The sequence below is a fragment of the Festucalex cinctus genome, chromosome 17 (assembly GCF_051991245.1).
Source record: "Festucalex cinctus isolate MCC-2025b chromosome 17, RoL_Fcin_1.0, whole genome shotgun sequence".
Taxonomy (NCBI): Eukaryota; Metazoa; Chordata; class Actinopteri; order Syngnathiformes; family Syngnathidae; genus Festucalex; species Festucalex cinctus.
The window spans coordinates 4,911,437-4,932,159 of NC_135427.1; the positions used below are offsets into that span (position 1 = coordinate 4,911,437).

Here is a 20,723-nt window from a genome sequence, read left to right on the forward strand (position 1 = left end):
AACTATACAGTACAGTACTTTTTTATGGCATTAGATAGCATTATTAGGTAAAAACAAAACTTAGTTTGCTGCTATGCTGTAACTCATCCATGCCAATACAAATAAAAACCACTACGCCAGGTCATTAGCGTTAGCAATGAAGCCGCCGCCGTTCAATGAGCGGCATCGCTCGTGGCTAAGTCGAAAGTAAACTTTGTAATCCTAAGGAGATTTACACTGCTGCTAATCCTACGTTTTGACTCACAAAGAATTTAAAGCGCCGCACACTAACCAAACAAGGATTAGCGCACATGAGAAAAGACGCTTTAAAAAAAAAAAAAAGCGGTGGTTTAGAAAGTTGTGTGAAAGTATTGACGTGGGGGCTTGTCGAGCGGCTTCTTCGCAGGTACCACAGAGCGCTCTTTTGCACCCAAAACGACTCCCTCGAGTGCCCTTGATGATCTCTAAGAGAACAAGCTTGCACAATAACATCTGCTCCTCCTGAAAGTAACTCCTCCGAGGCAGCGAGGTGCCAAAGGGAGAACTTGTAAGGCTGCCAAGAGGAAGTCGCATCTGCCCGTAATTTACTCACCATAATATTGACAGCGCAAAGTAGCCTGGGTATCATTAAAAAAACATATATTTGCCTAATGTTTCCAATATCGCTGAAATGATAAAACCTACACGTTACATAGGGACCCCTCATTATTCACGGGGTCTTAGGACCAAGCTCTGAAGCAAATAGTGAAAATCTGTGAGTAACTGACACCACTATATCTTAACACAGATAATAAATAGTAATTCTTACTCGTGAAAATTATCAAAATACCGGTAAGTTGTTTTATTTGTTGCATTATTTTAGCTTATTGTTTTCCTAAAATTTGCTGTTTCTAAAATATTAGTTTAGTTTTTTTTCTTTAGTTATTTGATCATTATCAATTTCTTTACAATATCAATAAAATTAAAATTTTACATGGGCATTTTTTGTTTGACATAATTTGTTCATTATATCGTTCTGCATTCCTTTTTTCGTTAGTTTGTTACTTCTTTCATAGGTACATTCCTTCATTTTGTTTATACAAAATGGAACGGTCGATTGTCATCGCTAAACTTTGAGATTGCTGAAGTTTATCTTAGGCTGTTTAAAAAAAAAAAAAAAAAAAATTATGTTTTGATTCGTCATTAACGTGCGCATGCAATAAATTCATATTGTCTTAGCACGGACAAGCAACAACGTGGCACACGTCTTGATTGATAAGCGGATGCAATTACTGTCCGGCGCGTAGAGCTATATGAAGAACAGCCGCTGCTATGTGACATTTTAATCTCGCCACAGATTAATGGTACGCAAGCGACAGTGCGGAATATTTCCACTATTGATTTTTCCTCCCTGATGAATCAAATGCTTCCGTTCAAGTGACAGCTTTAGCATACATCTAGTAGCTGTGGGAGATTTATTCATTCACTGTTCATTTAGTCCACTATACTGCACCAGGCTGACAGACGTTTCTAATTTCTGGACTATTTATCTACGCCAGAGAATCAAAATAGCATACACAAAGCAAAAATAATGGAAATGACAGACAGTGTAGTTAGTTAGTTAGCTAGCTACTAGCTAGCTAGCTAGCTAGCTACTACTTAGTTCGTTCGTTAAGTTTCTTAGTTGCTTAGTTTACTCGTTACGTAGCAAATATGCTTGCACATAAACACCGCTTGCTAAAGTACAAAGATAGCTAACTAGTAATTACCTAGAACACCCCAACAGTTTAGCATTGCGAAGCCAGTGAGTGCGCGTCACTCAAAAGTAAAGTAAAAAGAAGACATAAAACAAGCTGTCAAAGCAGCTTTTCCTGTGATTTACAGCATGGTTTTAATTGTCTTGTAAAAATCAAACCGGAGTTGTTTGAGGAATTCCAAAGTGCGACTCCCCGGTCTTGTTTACAGCAGGAGGGAACCGCAGTCAAGGACGGCCAGCAGATAGCATGCAGGAGAAAAGCGGAGGACAAGGAGGAGGTGGGAGGAGAGGCCAACGCGATAGTAGGAAAGTCAGCCAGATAACAGAACTCGTTACGACGACAACGGAAAACCGGAGACAGATGGACAATTTGGAATGTTGCTGACAGTATAAGTCTCTTCACTCCCATCGTGTGTACAACGTTAGCTCCATTATTCAGAAATTAAGCTTCGTTAGTTAGGTAGCATGAATTTAGATAGTTGAGGTACAAGGGAATGGAGGGAGAAAGATTACGCAAATGCAACACTTGGTAAATATGTTTTAGGTTTAAATGTTAACCTAGCTAGGCTGATTAAGCAAAACACAAAAGTTGTTTTTTTAGGTAGCTCACTAGAACGATTACTCAGAAACACCATTTTAGTTCGTTCACAACCCTATTAATCATTCAATCATTCAAAAACGAAGCCTAGTTAAGTAGCTAGCATGATTATGTAACATTTGGTTAATTAGTTAGGTAGTTAGCTAGCTAGCATGAATAAGCAAAAACTACTGCAACATTCTTTTTGTATACCAGTTAGAAAACTGTTAAAAAGTCTTATAAACAGGGACTTACTATGTGGGGCGTTTAATGCATAGAGAGCCCAAGCTAGTTCAAGTAAGGACTAAAGATTTCAAATACTTATACCAGACTTATGTGGCAGTTCAAAAAAAAAATAAAAAATGTAGGCCACACCAAGCTAAGACCCAGCATACTGAGGGAGGAGAAGTTAGGACAAACTGTCACTAAGGCAGGATGATATGCAACAAAGTGGTTTACTTTAAAAAAAAACAAAAAAAAAAACATGTTTCGTTTAGCCCCCATAAGCCTCGGTTCAGAGGTGCCAACGGAGGAGGGGCTCGGCCGCCCTTCGGTGTCAGGACAAAGCCCAGCTAAGGCTAAGACAGCCTCTAAATTAGCCATGCAAATCCTACTCTGCGCACGGCGGGATTACGCTTGAAATGAAACTTTCGGGATGGAGAGGACTCTTATTAGGATTTTTATTCCCTCGTAAGGCCCTTGAGAGCAGTTTAGAGCAGCCTTGCAAGAACGGGGAGGGACTTCATCAGTGTTCCGGCCATTACGGCTCCCGCTAGGCTGCTCGGCAGACTGCGCGCAAACACAAAGACAAGACACCACTCGGGATGCAGGACAGCTACACAATGTCATTTCATAATGTCTCTCTCTGGAAGCCTTAATAGCATCACAATATGTTCTATATTACTGTAACAAACATTAAAGAACCAAGCTGGTCTTCTGACTAAGCTATACTAAACGTAAGGCTGGGTAATTAAATGTTTTAATCGAGAAAATTGAGCTGTTTTAAAAGATTTTGAGTCCATTTTGCGATTTGGTTTCCATATAGCAAACTTTTTTTTTCCAAAAATAAATAAGCCATCCATCCATTTTCTGAACCGCTTGCTTCTCACAAGGGGGGTGCTGGAGCCTATCCCAGCTGGCTATGGGCAGTAGGAGGGGCACACTCTGAACTGGTTGCCAGCCAATCGCACTTTGGAATGTGGGAGGAGACCGGAGTACCTGGAGAAGACCCACGCAGGCACGGGGAGAACATGCAAACCCAGGAAGTATTTCTGAAGTCAGAATGTCAGAGTTTCTAGTCGGAATTTTCAAATTGGATGCTCACTGAGGTTGAATTTCCTATTTGGAAATGACCCCCCTGGACAATTACTGGACAATCATTCACACCTATTGACAGTTTAACGTTTTCAGAAGCTAATAAGCATGTTTTTGGATTATGTGGGTGAAGTTGGAGTATGCAGAAAAAAAAACAAAAATCGCGAACTTGAAGCAGCAAGAATGGCGAGGCAGATGTGCTAAACCATGCTGCCTAGGTACAGCTCTCTAAATATTTGTTTTTTGTTTGTGTGCCTGCGTCAAACTAAATTATGCAAACGGTAGAAGAAGAGCCTGGAAGGGTAAAAATAGGGTTCGCTTCAGCGTCAAAGTAAGTTGTGAATAATGACAAAAATGTCCGCCACATCCTCAAAAGGCGAGATGCTAAGTCGGCTGTAAAATTGACAGCTGAGGTAGTGTTGTGTTTGTGCCGGTGTTTTGTGCGAGGGCGTGGCATTAAGGGCCGTGGACCAGACGGGATTGGTGCCGTCTGACTGCGGCTTATCACCAGACTGGCTGCCACCTGGCGAGATATGAGCTGAGCTAGCTCGCCGCTAAAGCCCCGCGGCGGGATGACAAGCCGATGCTACGCTAGTGAGACTCACTCATGTTCGGACCAAACGACATCATCTTGAAAGTACACAAAAAAAAAAAAAAAAGACAACGTAGCATTACCAGTTTACTAGAGAATTTATTTTACCTAACATTGCCATTTTTTGTGTTGGAATGCTAATAGGGGGTACCAAGGTCAAGATGGAGCATTTTGGGTTGTTCGAGGCTATGCTAGTATGAGTATAGCATGCAATGGGACTGTTCAACTTCATCACGTCACGTTATCCTCCAAAAAAGAATTAGCCATCCGTGCTAGCCAGCTAACATTCACATTGTAATACTGGTCAGGTTTACGTGAGGGCTAACAGCCTGCATGCTAGCACGGTTATGATGATTGTGGTTCTTACAGATAGATCGGAAGTAAAAGTTTTTGATGGTTTGAGCCTATGCAAGCAATATACTTGTATCTGTCCGAAAATAACATGCCTGTCCTCTCTACTATAGTATTTGCGTTTTCATTTTGGTCATGAGTGCTAAAGACAAGTATGCTAACAAAGCCGGGATGGAGAGAGTTCTTATGGATCGCCAGTACAGTACCAACATTTTTTGACGACTACACTGGCGAAAATTGATCTTAAGCGGACCGCTCAACTTCATCACACCACGTCATCCTCTTAAAAAGTACATAGCTATCCTAGCTAGCTAATGTTTGTTTGTTTGTTTGTTTTGCGTTGGCCAGGTTAACATAAGAACTAACAGCAAGCATGTTGTGGTCATGGTCAAGAAAGAAAGGGTACCGGTACCCTTTCTAACACTAACTTTTTCTTTTTTTTAATTTAGGCTGTGTTAGCAATAGTAACGATGCGTCATGTCACGCTATGACAAGAACCATTAACGGCTAACAAGCTAATAAAGGTATCATCGGTTTACGGCTGTTAGCCAGCTAATGTTTACATATTTGCATTGACCAAGCGGAATATGATCAGTACGGAAAAGGTTCTTCTTGACGGATTGTCTGTCACAATGTTTTGTTTTGTTTTGTTTTTTTCCACCGTGTCAAATATCACAAATTACAAGCATGTAGCATGAGCATTTTATTTAAAATACAAAATTCTGTGACTTTGTCTTGAGACTATTTATAAAAACTTTGGTCGCTGCTCAACTCTAAAATCATGTCGCGTGCCATTGGAAACAAAAACACAAGGTCGGGGGGCATTTACTTAAAGCGCTTATGCGTTTCTCATGTGGTGAGTAATCCAAACTGTGCCACTTTGTTTTTGCATGCCATGGACTCTCGTACACTTTGTCAATCAGGCGTAATGCGCAGTGTCATTGCGTCACGCTGCAAAAACACACATTTTCCGTCCTCTTGAGCAGTCCTTGATTACGTCCCCTCGCCCCCTCCAAGTCTTGGTAATACTTTTTTAGGTTACTTTTGTCACACGGGAACATGTTTAGGACATAAGCTTTTAGAAATATGTTCCGAAAAGGAACTTCCAGGCAAAAGGACAGTCATTGTTGGGGTAACCCTAACCCATTTTTTTATGTTAACTCATTCACTGCCATTGACGGAAAAAGACGTCAAATGATGCAATTTTTTTTGCTGGTCTGGCAATGAATGTGTTAAATTGTTGAACACTGAAAATGTTAACTAAGGATAGTGCTTAAAAGCTAAAACAAGAAAAAAAACAAAGATTTTCTTTTGAGGCTATATCGCCCAATCCTACTCTCAATTCCTCGACAGCCGTTTACTAATCGTATTCGCTATGTACGGCCTTGTCCAGACAGAATTCCCACAATTTCTCCCACGGGTCCGATCGTCGTGACATCGCGCCGCTGCAACGTGGACACAATGAGGACTTTGAGGGTGCGGCGGTTGGCGAAAACCGAGCTTTCAACGCGTACGTCCGAATAACGTGCAAAAGTGGAGATGAGAGTTGATGTCTGGAAAAAATTAGAGAAATGTTTGGGGGTTGGTGCGTGTATGCGTGCACACACACACGCACACATGCATGTCAGACAATTTGGAGGGGTGCGTAATGACAGCTAAGGGGTTTAAATATTTTGAGAAAAAAAAAGTAGCAATTCCTCACAGCTCGCGCGTATATTTTGCGAACATACAAGCAGGTGTTTGTATGCCGAGCCGTCAGCTTTGCCTTATTAAAACGTCGTCCGGCGCATGCTGGCACAAGTGCATATTTATGTGCTGTTAAGCAGAGCCGCTGGATACTTGGCTCGGCCCAGTCAGACGTACTGTCACCCGCAGATAAGCTTTATTACTGTGCTGCCTGTGTGCGTGAGTGTGTGAGACAGTGCGTATGTGTGAAAGAGATGGATGCTCCTCCATTATGATGATGTTCTGGCAAGGTAATGTATTCGAGGCTCGCGGTTGTAAATGAGTGGTGTCAAACTGTGGCCCCCATCTCTGCTATCTGTACATCCAAATGAGATGGAGGTAAAAGGGGGATGGGATGGGGAGGATTTTTCCAATTATTTATGGCCATTTTGTTCCTTCCTTTCGTCCTGGATGAATTAATAAGAGATGTTCCAGGAGTTTCACGTTGACGTGGTCAAGCAGATGAAGGCTTCACTTTCTGACTATCACGATGTATTATAGCAGTTTTGGCAGAGCGATACTGTATCCTACTAGCGAGGACGGTACACTGAATCCTCACTACTTCACAGATAAGATTTTCCACCACTACCAAGAACGATCCGGACCTTTCCCTGCATCATCTTGGAAAGTTTACTACCTTGATTTCTCAACCCCACAAGGAGACTCGCCTGCAGTAGCAAGGTGCTGTACGCTAGCTCACTATCGCTATCCGCTAGCTACTTCTTTGCTAATGCTAATACGGCACCTTAGGAGGAGTAGAGGAGGCATCTTAGGGAAATACAACAAGAGCACAAAAACACACAGGAAGTTGTGGCTATGTGAGGTTTTTTTTTTTTTTTTTTTTTTTTTTAGCAAAAAGTAGTTAGTAGTAGTTCCACACAAAAAATATGCATGGCTTCACATACACACACACTCACCGTTTTATCTTGGGGAAAATGCGCATTTATTCTTGAAAAATTAAGCTTAATTCTAAAAATTGTATGACTTTTAAAAAATTTAATTGTCATGTTTTGGTTTTGGGGGGGTTGGGTTTTGGTTTAGCCTTTCGACTTGTTGAGATAAAACAGTCGTTTCAAAAGGGGTAATAGCGATGTTTCACCATCATAATCCCATCACTGCCTTTTTAATAATAAGCTGTGGAAGGCCGTCATTTATTAGGACCTCTGAGGTGTGTGCGCATGTGTGTGTGCGAGTGAGTTGTGTTAAAAAAACAACAAAAAAACTACAATTTCACGGGCAGACACTGACAATAACAAATGTTCTTCATTACACATTTTGCGCCTGACCGGCTAAGATCCTGTGGGTTGTGAATACGGCACTCGGCGGATGGGCGGGCGAGGAGGTTAGCGGCTCAACGATGTCGAGTTTACGATGCGGGTGACAAGGAAGGATTGCCGAGGGGCTCGTCTCAACATCGCTAGCTGGGAGCAGGAATGCGACTGAGGTCTTCAGTTGTTGTTTTTTTATTTGGAAGGATTGTTCAGGTGTCAAATACAAGAACCCCAACAAAGGTTGTCTACAGTGTACACAACCCTTGTTTATTTTTGGCTCGATACTCTAAACCTCATTTGCTTTATAAATCAAGTTGAGTTGAGTCGAAAGCCAAACTTGAAACCTGCTTTGATACCCTACCTAGAAAATGCAACGCACTGTGACAGTTGTGCGGTTTGCGTTTTATATTTAGTGTCAGCGAATGACATCGCTCCCAACTTGCTTAGCATGTTCTTCTGCTGTGTTTTGAGCGCCGTTCGAATATACTGTATCAGGTATCGGCCAGAAGATCACGACTGGCAATCATCGCACTTCTCATTAGCCGCAAGGTTTTGCCCGGCTCCGCTTTCCAGCTCGCAAGAAGCCCACCGTCCCGAATGCGCCGCAGATTCCGACATTCCTAGAAGTCTTGGGTCGGGCTGGCGTAAGGCCGTCCAGGAAAAGCGGGAACGTCTGCGGCGCTAAATGGATCTTTTTCCAGCCACTTCAACCGTCCGTTTGTCATTAGCGGCTCGTCTGTCTCCAGAGCGAAGGCAATATCCGCCACAGCCTTGTCTCCCGCTCTCTCTCTGCTCATACAGCCTTCAAGGAGTTTATTATAAGGAAGGAGGGGGGGATGAAGATTGTTTTTTTTTTTCCCCTCAATCCCTAACCTCTGTTTGACGCCCTAATTTGAAACCCTAACTCCGTCTTAAAACCCCAAATCTGACTTTACAGTGTAATGATTCAAATGATATGATGAAACCTTAACACTGCCACTCGTCCAAGTTTGACACCTACTAACCTAACCCAGGTTTGAAACCCTACTTTGAAAACTTAACTTTAGCTTCACACTAATTTGAAACCCTAATTATAGCTTCAAGCCATACTTTGAAACATTAACCTTGCCTTCTAAATCATAATTTCAAACGCCACCATGAAAACCTACCACAAAAAAACTACACAAATGAAACCTTACTTCGAAACCATAACCTCTAATCCATCTTGAAACCCTACTTTTGTCATGACTGGGTCAGGCCAGGGTTAGGTTTGGGTCATGATCGTTAGATCAAGTGTCTGTTTTGAAGTGATGTTTTGAACTGATGTTATCGGCATCTAGTTTCAACTGTTTTCAAGCTATGTGATGTCATGAATCTGTAATCGATTTTTCTGGTCAACAGCCAATCCGATAATTCAATGCCAGTCATGTTACCCACATGTCTAGCCACAGCCAATCCGATCAATTCACTGTCTATTTAAGACAAACCGAGAAGTGGGTGTTTGTCGGATTATTACCTCGGTTCCTCTGTGCATCTCCACAGCCCAAGGGGGCTTGGCGTCTCGTGATTCTCGATGGATTCTCATTGTTTCTCGTCTAGTCAAGTTTGTACTGCGCCTCTCGATATCATGCGAATAAAGAGTTACAATTTTATTTGTGTCTGCGCTTTTGGGATCCAACCTCAGAACGTAACAACTTTGAAACCCCAACTCAGGCTTACATTCAACCCTAATACTGCTTGAATCCTTATTTGAACCTCCATCCTGAACTTTAAACCCTAACTCAGATCTGAACACACCAAATGAACTCTTAACTCAGATTTCAAACCCTACTTTGAAACCCTAACCCAAAATAGAACATGGCGCTTGCTATTTTGTGACTTTTCAGCGTGAAAATAAATGCTTGAACTGACACGAATGACCGCTAGTGTTGAACTAGAACGAAACACCTGATTCAACAAACGCTGAGCGGATTCATCTCGCGAAGCGTCCACATGACCCAGTGTGTGCTTTGCGATCGAGCGCGGTGATTAGACGCACGCGGCGTTCGCTGTCGTCTTTGGATCCGCAGGGCCCGATGGGTATCTTTCAGGAAATGGCGGGTGGGACTTCCACACATATTGCTTTTTAATGAACACGCTCTAATGTGACGCCTCCGCTGCTCATTTGCTGCTCGCCACGATCGTATCGCCTTTAAGCATCTCGAGCTTCTTGCCTGTCTACGTGAAATTGATTACGTCAGCTGTTTTGATTCAGTTTCACGTTATTGATATCACTTAATGTAGCACTATATGACTTTAAAGGGGAAGTCAGCCTTAAACATTTCTTGAGAATAACGTTTAATGTGACCTCACTAGTCTTAACATGACATTGTGATTAATATTACATTTGTGGAATATGAAAATCCAGCCGTTTTTTTATCCAGCTCAGGGGGCGGCCATTTTGACACTTGCTGTCAACTGAAGATGACATCACAGTTGCTCAGGCAACGACCAATCACAGCTCACCTGTTTTCTCAAGCTGATCTGTGATTGGTTGTTACCTGAGCAACTATGATGTCATTTTCACGCAAGAGAAGTGGAAAAATGGCCGCCTTCTGATGTTGATTTTAAAAAACTGCTGGATTTTGTTGTTTATTTCATATTCCACTAATGGCATATTAATCTGAATATCGTATTTAGACTAGTGGGGCTGCATAGAACATATTACTGTCAAGACATTTTTGGGGGTTGATTTTCCCTTTAAAATAAGAGCTCATATTTTTTTTTTTTCCCACAAATTACTTATCTTTTGCTTATAGCTGTTCCTTTTTTCCCCCGCTTCTGATATTTGATTTATTTGCCCGGATACTAAACAAGAATAGAAAATTATTCAGCATTAACTTGCATCTTTTACATCTCGGAAAAAGAAACACCTCTTTTTTTTTTTTTTGGGCTTTTGAGATCATGTCAAAATATGTGTTTTTTCGTGGAAAAAAATATGAACAAAAAAAATGAACATTTAAAATTTTAAACCATATAACGCAATGAAATAAAATATTGCGAACACACTGAAGCAGTTTTTGTAAACTAATTTGGTTCACAGGTATGTTAGTGCAAGAGCGATGCACCTTGAACTACAGGAATAATATAGATTAACAAATAGTCGTGGCAACCTAAAAATCACAACTTCAGCAATATTTTTTAATATTTACTAGTAACACAGATTCAAAATAAAGTATCAAGTTGCACACAAGGCATTTCCCAATAATCAGACCCTCGTAAGGTAACCAAAATATCACAAAGGGTTCCCAACCGTTCCAACAGCAACCACGGTAATAAATCTGTCATTTAGCAAACATTTTTATCTTAAAAATGTGCACGTCTAAGCTAATTCTACTATAGCTCCTTGACATGAAGGATACAACTTAGCAATATCACAAACTAGAAGTACAGGTAAATTACTCAACAATTCTTTGAAAACATTTTTTTTCACCCTATTTGTGCTTTGGCGAGCCTGTGAGGGAATGCAGGCTGATTGACAAAAAGACCCGTGCGTGATTTGTTAAGCAATGTTGGGGCCAGGGGGAAGGGGAGAAGGGGGACACCCTAGCGCATTGTCCCCCAACCCAACAACACGGCGGCACATCTGTCCCGCCGTGTCGAGGTCTCCGTCCACTTTTTCCGGCGTCCCGCCCCTCACATTCTCATGCTAAATCGCCGCCGGGCAGAGCAACAGATGTGAAACATTTGGTTCCGTTCTTGTCCACTTGTAAAGGAATAATAGGGCCCGTTATCGCCATTTTGTTCTTCTATGTGCCATAAAATAAAAGAGTTCATGGAGGTGGAGGGAAACTTCCCTGGTGGCCTCCTTGCGTTTGGGAGAGGCAGAGGGGACATTGATGTATTTATTTAAAAAAAAAAAAAAAAAAAAAAAAAAAACACATCCTTGTTTGTTTTTGAGCGATTTGTGTTGTGCGTACACGTGTGCGGGATTAGATGTCTTTAGTGGCCCTCCATTTCATCAAAAGTTTTTCAGAGGAATCCTACTCGTGACTAACAACAATAAACACGGTGTAACAAAAATATACAGTTAAAAATTGTTGGGCCACCGTTAGATTTGTTCTTTTAGCAATGCTAGGACGAACATCTAGAATATCACTCAGTGGAGCGTTAGACCTCCCCCAAGGCCACACTGCGAGCAAACATGGAGGAAATTTTGACTACTAGGTCTCCAAAATGGCAGGCAAGGCTCCTTTTAGGGTTAACGTAAGAGAAAGGAGATATAAATGTCTCAATATGATGCTGAGAAAGGTCCGGAGAGTCATTTATACAGGAATTAATTCTCTAAACAGTAAACACTGCTAATAGTGAGGATTTAGTGGAGCTGAAGAGCCTTTCTTTGTTATAGATTTGTTGTTTTACAAAAGTGGGAGGAACGTGTATTTGATTACTTCCTGGTTCATAAAGGCAACACGATGTAATATTTACCTGTACTGTGGGTGGGTGGACTCGTCAAGGAATTTATTTTCACTTTTCTCCACATCCTTGCTGAAAGCCAAGCAGTTATGTTGGATTGGTTAAATGGGGTCAGGTGAGAAGTTTCTGACGACCTAAAAGAGAGTTGTAATACGGTAATGGGCTCCATGTAGATGAAAATACAAGTAGAGAGCGGAATGTGGCTAAAGTATGTTGCATTAAAACTATTCTGACAAGTACAATTTATTCAGAGTTACTTACGTAAAGGTAATAGAGTAAATATAGCTTGCTACACACCTTGAGACACTCGACTTTCCCTCTAGGGTTTAGTCCCGCCTACCTACAATATGATTGGCTGTTGTCTGCTTGTGCCTCTTCCTGATTGGTCGGAAAGTGTGCCCGTCAACAACACTGTCTGACAGCGAGAAGTTTACAACTGCGCACACGTGTGGTACCGGAGCGAGAGATTGAGAGGATGCAAAAGTCACCTGTCATCTTTAAAAACAGAAACAAATAAATTCGACACTGACTTGCAGTAACTATTAAGTAAGTAACGGGTTTGAACGCAACTTCTTTTCGCCGTGTGGATGAACTCGTCGATGTCTTCATGGCAACGAGACGACTCGGCGATGCGCGCCTAGGATGGCGGTGGCCCCCGCAGCGACCGCCCAGGGATGGCGCTCGCCGGTGAACCGGACGTCCCAGTCCCGGAGAGCGACGCTCATGGTGGGCTCGCTGCTGACTTCTCTGCTCCTGCTGCTGCTTCACTGCCTGGCCGTCCCGCCGCGAGCCACCTCCGCGGAGGAGCCGGAGCCAGACTCCCGAAGGAGGCTCGAGTGGACCGGAACGGCGAGCTACCCGGCCTCCAGGCGCTTCTCGCGGGGTCTCGCGGACGAGCGAGGCGGGGTGTCGGTGGTGGAAGCACCGCGGATGCGAGAGAAGGCTGTCGGCATCCTAGCGGCGCCGGTTGGCCGGAGGATATCGCCGAAGCTCGCAGGTAGACTCAGCCCGCTCGGGGAAGGTGCCAAGAAGCTGCCCCAGGCGCTCATCGTCGGCGTGAAGAAGGGAGGCACCCGGGCTCTGCTGGAGTTTCTCCGGGTCCATCCGGACATCAGGGCCGTGGGAGCAGAACCGCACTTCTTTGACCGCAACTATGACAACGGCCTAGAGTGGTACAGGTAATATCCCACCACTTTCTCCTTATTTATTTGGTTATTTATGGCTGCAAAATAATTCTGACACTATTGTGTTACTGGTATAAAGTTATTTGAAAACTGACTTGGAGTTTTAATGTTGAATCCGTGAATGTGCTTGCTTGTTGAAAGTTTGCTTTGCATGACACCTGACGTTTATATGCAAATTATTAGACTTGTGTTACTTGTTTGTATTTGTTTACCCACACCACACCAACAGTAGCTACTTATTATATTTCATGTCAATCTAACAAGTGTCAGTGGCAATTTCTCTTTGCGTGTCATTAACTGCAAGTTTATGACTTTCTTTTTGTTATAGAAATGAAATTGCCTCATGAATATTACGCCCATATGTATCATTAAGTTGTTTGTTAACCCTTGTGCCTTGGAATCAGTGACACGCTCTAAGAATAAATTTTAGCCAAATAAGTAATTCTACTTTGAGGTGTGATAACTAAGTCAATTTTTAACATTTTTTTTTATTTCAACCACTCAAAATGTTCATTGGCATCAGAACTATCCATACATATGAAGTTTTTTTTTTTTTTTTATGTATTCCCCCCTCTTAGGACAATACAAGCCCAAAGAATGGACTATGAAGAAAACGAACTGTGCTGTATACATGTATAAAAAATAAATAAAAAATTAATACTTCATATGACATAATTAGAGCTTCGAATAAGGCAATAAGTTATAACAACAATTTTTTCAATGCATGCCAAATTTTTTGACAATGGCAATTTAATGCAAAACACCCTGGAAAAGTAAATTTTAGCCAAATAAGTAATTCTACTTTGAGGTGTGATAACTAAGTCATTTTTTAATATTTTTTTTTCTTTCAACCACCCAAAATGTTCATTGGCATCAAAACTATGCATAAATATAGTATATTTATTTATTATTATTATTTCCCCCCGCCATAGGACAACAGAAGCCAAATAATAGATTATGAAGAAAATTAACTGTGTTGTATATATGTATAATAAATAAATAAATTTGAATCTTTCATATGACATAGTTAGAGCATCAGGCAACACGGTAGCTTTGATAGAAAACTTTGGGGAAAAAAGTACTTTTTGTGGGGCTCCGGAGCGGCACCGGGACCCCTCCGTGACTTTAGCCGCAAATTGTGTTTGTTTTTCGGATACAGGAAGGCCCGATTTACACCCCCTTATCCGGCGTCGCACTTCAACGAGCCACGTATCTCTTGTGCTCACGGTTCCAGATATGTGTCAGATATGTGTAATTTTCCCCGTAGGACGTACGGTTCCGGACAAATAACGGAAAGAAAAAGCTCCATTACACCGATCCGTCCGTTTACTTTACCCGGAAATCGTGCGTGTTTTTCGGACAAATTTACATCGCCTGTATCCAATTGTATCCGGCGAACGGAAGTCAACACAGCGACGAGCTACATACCGTTCGGAAGCTACACGTCCCCCGCGGCATTCCAGGACGTGCTCATATGTTCGTTTATGTTTATTTTGTAGAAGTACTTACTTGCCAACTTGCATTTGCAGCTTTTTGTGTCTCCGATCGCCGTTCTTTTCTTTCTTTTCCTGAGATCCACGAAGCTCATGTCTCGTGCACGTTAGCCTCTTAGCACGTTAGCACGTTGTTGTGAATACAAACTAGCCGAATAAAAATCGAAGCTTAGCACTTTCACACGTAGAAATGCAACGGCCAGATAAGATAACCGACGAGGAATTCATCTCGACAACCGTTACATGTTACACTTCATAAGTTGCAAAAAAAACCGTTTTTTTTGTTTTGTCTTATCCCTTGTTTCCACCGATCCATGCTCCTTGCCATGTTTTGAAGAATGCACGAAGGGAAATACGTCACCTCCACGTTGCACGCACGTTTGGCCACAATGGCACGCCTGCCCCCTGCAGCCTTGGCAGAGCAAATGTCAATGCTCGGCTGTTCAAAATGGATGATCGAACTGTGCATGCGTGTGGAATATGCACGCTATTAATTCTGAAGTTCTGAAGTGAAGAAAGAGAAAAAAATAAATAAATAACAGCCTTCACACACTGAGGAAAACCGCTGTATTGCAACGACTAACAGTGGCTCATTTTGGGGAATAAAAACGACAACGAGCATTGCCATTCGACCCCTCCCACTAGGGAACGTGCTTCCCACGTCCATGCAGACAAAAAAACAGCATATCCCAACACGAAACATAAGTCAATAGCTCGCAATACCTTTTTCTGCACAAAAATATAAGTGGCGCGCGTGTACGCGCATCCACGAACACGCACGCGCGCCCACTAACGTGCACGCGCATCCACTAACATCCTGTCGAATGCACAATCAGTAAAAAGCACGAAGAAATAAGTCTGTGTGGAATATGGTGTGCTGGAATCAGTGCGGCGTTTGCAAGGAAAATCATTAATTGGCCTCAACCGCCACCTGGTGGATTTGGGGTGCAAAATCTTTCTCATGCCCATGGCACCGTCGAGGAATGTCCATAGAAGGATTTCATGCAGAAATCACGGAAATTGCAATAAAATACATGCAGTGTCCAATCGGTCCAAAAATGTCACTTATAATGTACATTAATGTTACGCGGCTGGCTAAATCCGATTCCAGGGATATTATGATTGTTATCTCCCTCATGCAATGGCTGAGAAATGTTGGCACACTCGCATTTTGACGGTCCCCCAGTTTTCCAAAACCGTGGCTCATTTTTTTATTTTTTTTATTTTTTATTTTTTTTTCCCCTGCACAATCAAAACCTAATTTACATAATTGGCTAAGCAAATTGCACGAGGGTTTTAAGTTCAACACTTTAGTTTTATTTGAAACAACAAAATATATTTAATAAGTGAAAAACTTTTTACAGACAACATTGTCAACCAATCTTTTAGTTTTTGTTAAAAGTTTGATTGGGACAATCCAACGGCTAAAAATAGGTAAATAATAGCCACAATTTTCCCTTATTGTTTAGTTCCAGCTGAAATAATATAATAGAAAATATTGGTGCAAATAACTGCAATAGGCAAGTGCAAAGCAGACACTTGTCATATATTTGTATATTTTTCTCAATCAAATCAAAGTTTTAGAAGTTTTAAGTGAGACAAAATAAAAAAAGTAGTCAAAACAAATGTAATTTGCTTTAAAAATAAAACAATAAAAAGCCAAAACAAAACAAAAAGAAAGCACAAATTAAAATGAGCAAAACTCTTCGTTTGGAATATTTTAAAATCATATAATTGCATTAAAATTAATACAGCTTTTCGTAAATTAAAGTGCACAATTGAAAGCTAGTGTTATTTTTCCAACTGTGATTTTATTTAAACAAAACAAAACGTGATGGTTTGCTTTTTAAAACACAAAACACAATTAAATATAATTTAAAGCTAAAATGTGTTTACAAAAAAAATAAAAATAAAATTAAAACCAGTTTTTCCACCACAAATTGTCTATTTTTTTTAAAGTATTTTTTTTTAATTAAAAAAAGTGTGAATTACAACAAAAAATAGCAACAAAATAAATAAATAAAAAGTTATCATAACTGAGTGTTCCAACTTCCAAGTTATTCCAGAAACAAGGTTCCCCAAATAAAAGCATTTCCATGCTCAAATTCCCAGTTTGTGATTAATTTCACGTGTCACGGCGAGTGTTGCGGGTTCACGTTTCTGCGGCCCGGTGGGGGAATAATGGTATAATGCTCCCCCAGTCCCCTCCCCATTCCCATTAACTCGACTGTGTGTCTAATGGGGCCGCGCTATAGAAGGATTAGGGGCCATAATAAAAGGTTACCTGAGTGTCTCAGGAGGAATAATTCACCTTTTGCGCAGAGCTAACTGCCATTAGCGGGCCGAACCGCCGAACTTCCACTCTCCACCGTCCACACACACACAAGCAGCCTGGCTCCACGCGCACACGCAGTCTCTCTCGCGCACGCCTCCCTCTTTGTGCCTCCATGAGAGTGAACATTCTCTTTTTGCCATCACTCTTTCTCACCCTTCTGTTTACCTATTCATCCATTGTGGGATTGCAGGGAGGAGGGGGCGGGGGCTATATCCAAGAGGGTCCCATCTATCCCGGGACGCTGCCAAGATTCCCCGGAATTTTGGACCGTGCCGCCAAGGACGGGGGCCCGCTTGCCCCCCCCTCCGCCCCCTCCTCGGCCGCCTCCTCCTTTTTCATGCTGCCCATTTAGAAGAGGAGCAGCCTTGAATGGCAAAGAGGAATAAATAAGTGTTAAAACAAGCAGGCCCGCTCGGCAGGAGTTCATGTGCTTGGAGTGCTCTCCTTTGATTGTGGCCCCCCCACCAATCTCTCCCCCCACTTCAGATGGGAAGTGGTTGGCTGGGGGGTCATGGCGAGGCATGTAGAGGCTTGTGGTTAAAGCCGGAAATTTTTCCGCCTTTTTACCCAGGTCGCTGTTTTGGTGTTAAACGGCACCGACGCGGAGTTAAGGGTACAAAGTCGACCTCAGATGCCCCTTTTGCTCCCATCTGGATAGAATTTTACCTGCGTGTTTTACACAGTGACACCTTTAGATAATTACATGCTTGCATAGTTGTGTCGGACAACTGGGGAACAGATCTTGCAAAGACATATCGCATGCGTGAAAGGGGCTGAATGCGAAAGAATTGAAATGTGTAAAAATTAAAAGCCGAAGTTTTTGTTCCAACTTTCCGGCGTTGGCGGTAGAATCTGCGTGAAAGGGAATCACGGGAAACCCGAACTGAGGGTCTCGTTTCACACTGGACACTTACATCTCTCGCCCTGTTGAATGCTGATGACTTTATTACCCGATTTTGAGATGTTGTCAATATCACACGCTGCCATTGATTGGCAAGTAAATGCCAGCTGATTTTTGACAAACCGCGTCAACAGAGTCAAATGTGAAACTGAAGCCAACCATCAACAGCACCGTTTCACGCAGAAAACAAGTCCGACATCCGACTGATCTTAATTTGAATCCTCTCATCTAAAAGTTATGTCATCCCTCGTCTGCATGCGGGAGGCGCGCATCCATCGCAGGATCTTTGTTTATCGCCGGGGCCAGGACGGGTCGCCGGCGCCAATCCCTCCCCGATGGGAACCCGCCGACCATATTTTAACGCCTCCTAAGCTCTTAATGGGACGTGGCAGCTCCAACAGGCCTCCTTCTCCGGCGTCCCCCCCCCCCCCCCCCACACACACACACACACATACCCCGGCCTCACACTTGTCCCGCTTGTGGGAATTTCCACCCGGTGCCCCCAAACAGACGCTCACACGCCCAAAAGCAATGATGCAAAACGCTGTCATTTGTCATAAAAGTGGACTTTTTTTCCACTGCATGCCAACTCATTGCTAGTTTTGCTCGCATGACACTGAAGGACCAGACATGCCTGTTTTCTTTTTTTTTTTTTTTTTTTCTTTTTTTTTTAGAAATTAAAATTCTTGGAACAAGAAAAATGACCCATTATCTCAATCAGCTAATTGGAAAAGAATTGATGCGTGTCGGGTTCAATCACTGGTTGCATCCTCATTAAGTTCCATCTTCATCCATTATGTGAATCTAATTTTATTTATATGTATAAAAAAAATACAAATACAAAAAAAGAAAGAAAAAAAAGAAATATGTAAGCAATTTTAAAAATTAACATTATTTTTAGAATTAAGATAAAATAAGAGAATAAAATTCCTATGTTTTTCCAAATTTAATTTCAAAATCCTTCCTTCTATGGTGGCTAAAAAAAAAATTTAAAAAAATGAATTAAATGTTAGATCAAGTTTTTAGATTTTTTTTCTTTTAAAATAAATTACCAGTATTTCAGGCAGTCCAACAGAACCATCAGACAATCTCACTTCAATCATTTCAGCAAAATGTAGGCTGGCCAAGTCAGTTATCATTCATGCATTTTACCTCCTAAAGAGGAGACTGAAGGGGGGAACCCCCAGGAATGACCAAGAACTGAAAGAGGCTGCTGTAAAGGCCTGGAAAAGCATTTCAAATTAAGAACGCAACAGTCTAGTGAGTTAAAAAATTAAAAATAAAAATAGATTCGGCAATATATCGTGATATTACAGCTCGCAATTCGCGAATCGATTCAATAGGCGGCCGAATCGATTTTTAAACATTCATTTTTGATGGAAAAATATTGAGTAAAACGTCTTACTTAGGGTTCAAACCTTAAGAATGGAAGATGACGAAGTTTTAGATAAAATAAATAATACATTTTCATACAAATCTTAGAGTGTACATGTAAAAGTTTACTGATTAGTATTTTCTAAATTTGAGGGGAAAAAAATCGCAACAAGCAACTTAGAAATTTGTATCGGGATTAATCGGTATCGAATCGAATCGTCAGGTGCTAGGCAATTCACACCCCTAGTTGCAGGCTTGATGAAGTTATTCTAAGGAAGGGTTATGCCACCAAACATGAAATAATTTACTTTAAGTTCATTTAAAAAGGTCTGTTCCAATACTTTTGCTAACTAGAAAAGTGGGTGGGTCCAAACAAAAGGTGCTTTAACACATCTAGATGTAAATATAATAAAATAAAAGCTGTCATTCTGAATATATAACCTACAGTACATAGCTAGCCAATGTATGCCAACAGCTAACATTTACTAGGTGAAATTATTTGGAAGCCATTTCCACATGTGATCACGATTGGTCGCACGTGTGGAAAAAAAACAACAAAAAAACTCCTCCCTAATCTGCCTGCCACGGTTCATCTATCTTCTCCTCTGGTTGTGGTCCTCCAACAGAGGAAATGTGCTGCTCTCATTAACATGCAAATCCTCATCTAAAGAGAACAGGATAATAATGGCGTCAAAGAAAAAAAAAAAAAAAAGCCCATGTAGCGAGGATGTTGCTACCATTAGCTCCTGGACTCACTTGGAAAGCAATCTCCCTCCAGTGTAACATGCACTTACTGTAACAATTACCAACGCGCAGTTTGAGATTAATCGAATTACCGAGCGGCTTCCCTGCACTCTTGACGCCGGCGCATCAATCATGGCGCCCGACGCCACGCCGACCCTTCATCACCGTCCTCGTGAGACGCCCGGCCGAGCTGTCGCCCTCCATCTATCAATAAAGCGGTCCGGGGTGGCAAACTCATTTTCGAGCACGTTCTCTCGCTTTAATCAAAGCGGGCTGGCGTGCGCGGTGGAAGCCGTCAGCCATCTTTCCCGCAAACGAGCGGCATGACGGACAAGATGGAAAGAAGAAAAGGCCAAGACTGCGGCAACCCCCAGACGTAGCGAATGAGAGATTAAGTTATTCATGATAACTCCCACCTCGCACAATAGAAATGAACAAAAAGACTAGAAATAGTCCACAGTCAAAGTCCAGAACACGCTTGGTCAAGAGCATGCTTTGTAAATGTCAAAATTAATGTGATTTCTCCTAGGTAATTAATAATGAGCCACCTTGTACATTAGAAATCAAGTCACTACAAATTATCCACAATCACAAAGAAGTTTGTGTCATTCCCGGTCACGCATTCAAAAAAGCAATTATGACAACTGTCATTTTTTTCAAATAGCATCCGATCAACCAGTTATTCACAATAAATTCCACCTTGCACAACAGAAA

General features: G+C 41.8%; 2 protein-coding genes across 4 annotated transcripts in view; one reads left to right on the forward strand and one right to left on the reverse strand.

Moving 5' to 3' along the window:
- cox10 (cytochrome c oxidase assembly factor heme A:farnesyltransferase COX10) overlaps positions 1-20,723 on the reverse strand; it is a 116,843-nt gene that overhangs the window by 23,823 nt on the left and 72,297 nt on the right. For 2 of the 3 annotated variants that reach the window (XM_077502756.1, XM_077502757.1), the window contains exon 4: positions 11,991-12,112. The exons of the other annotated variant lie outside the window; for it this stretch is intronic. In XM_077502756.1, the coding sequence (XP_077358882.1) occupies positions 11,991-12,045 (55 nt within the window). In that variant the 5' untranslated portion in view covers positions 12,046-12,112. The remainder of the gene's footprint in view (positions 1-11,990; positions 12,113-20,723) is intronic. 3 annotated transcript variants of the gene reach the window in all.
- LOC144005476 (heparan sulfate glucosamine 3-O-sulfotransferase 3B1-like) overlaps positions 12,588-20,723 on the forward strand; it is a 30,633-nt gene continuing 22,497 nt past the window's right edge. Inside the window, exon 1 of the mRNA XM_077503692.1 lies at positions 12,588-13,156. Within this exon, the coding sequence (XP_077359818.1) occupies positions 12,621-13,156 (536 nt within the window). The 5' untranslated portion in view covers positions 12,588-12,620. The remainder of the gene's footprint in view (positions 13,157-20,723) is intronic.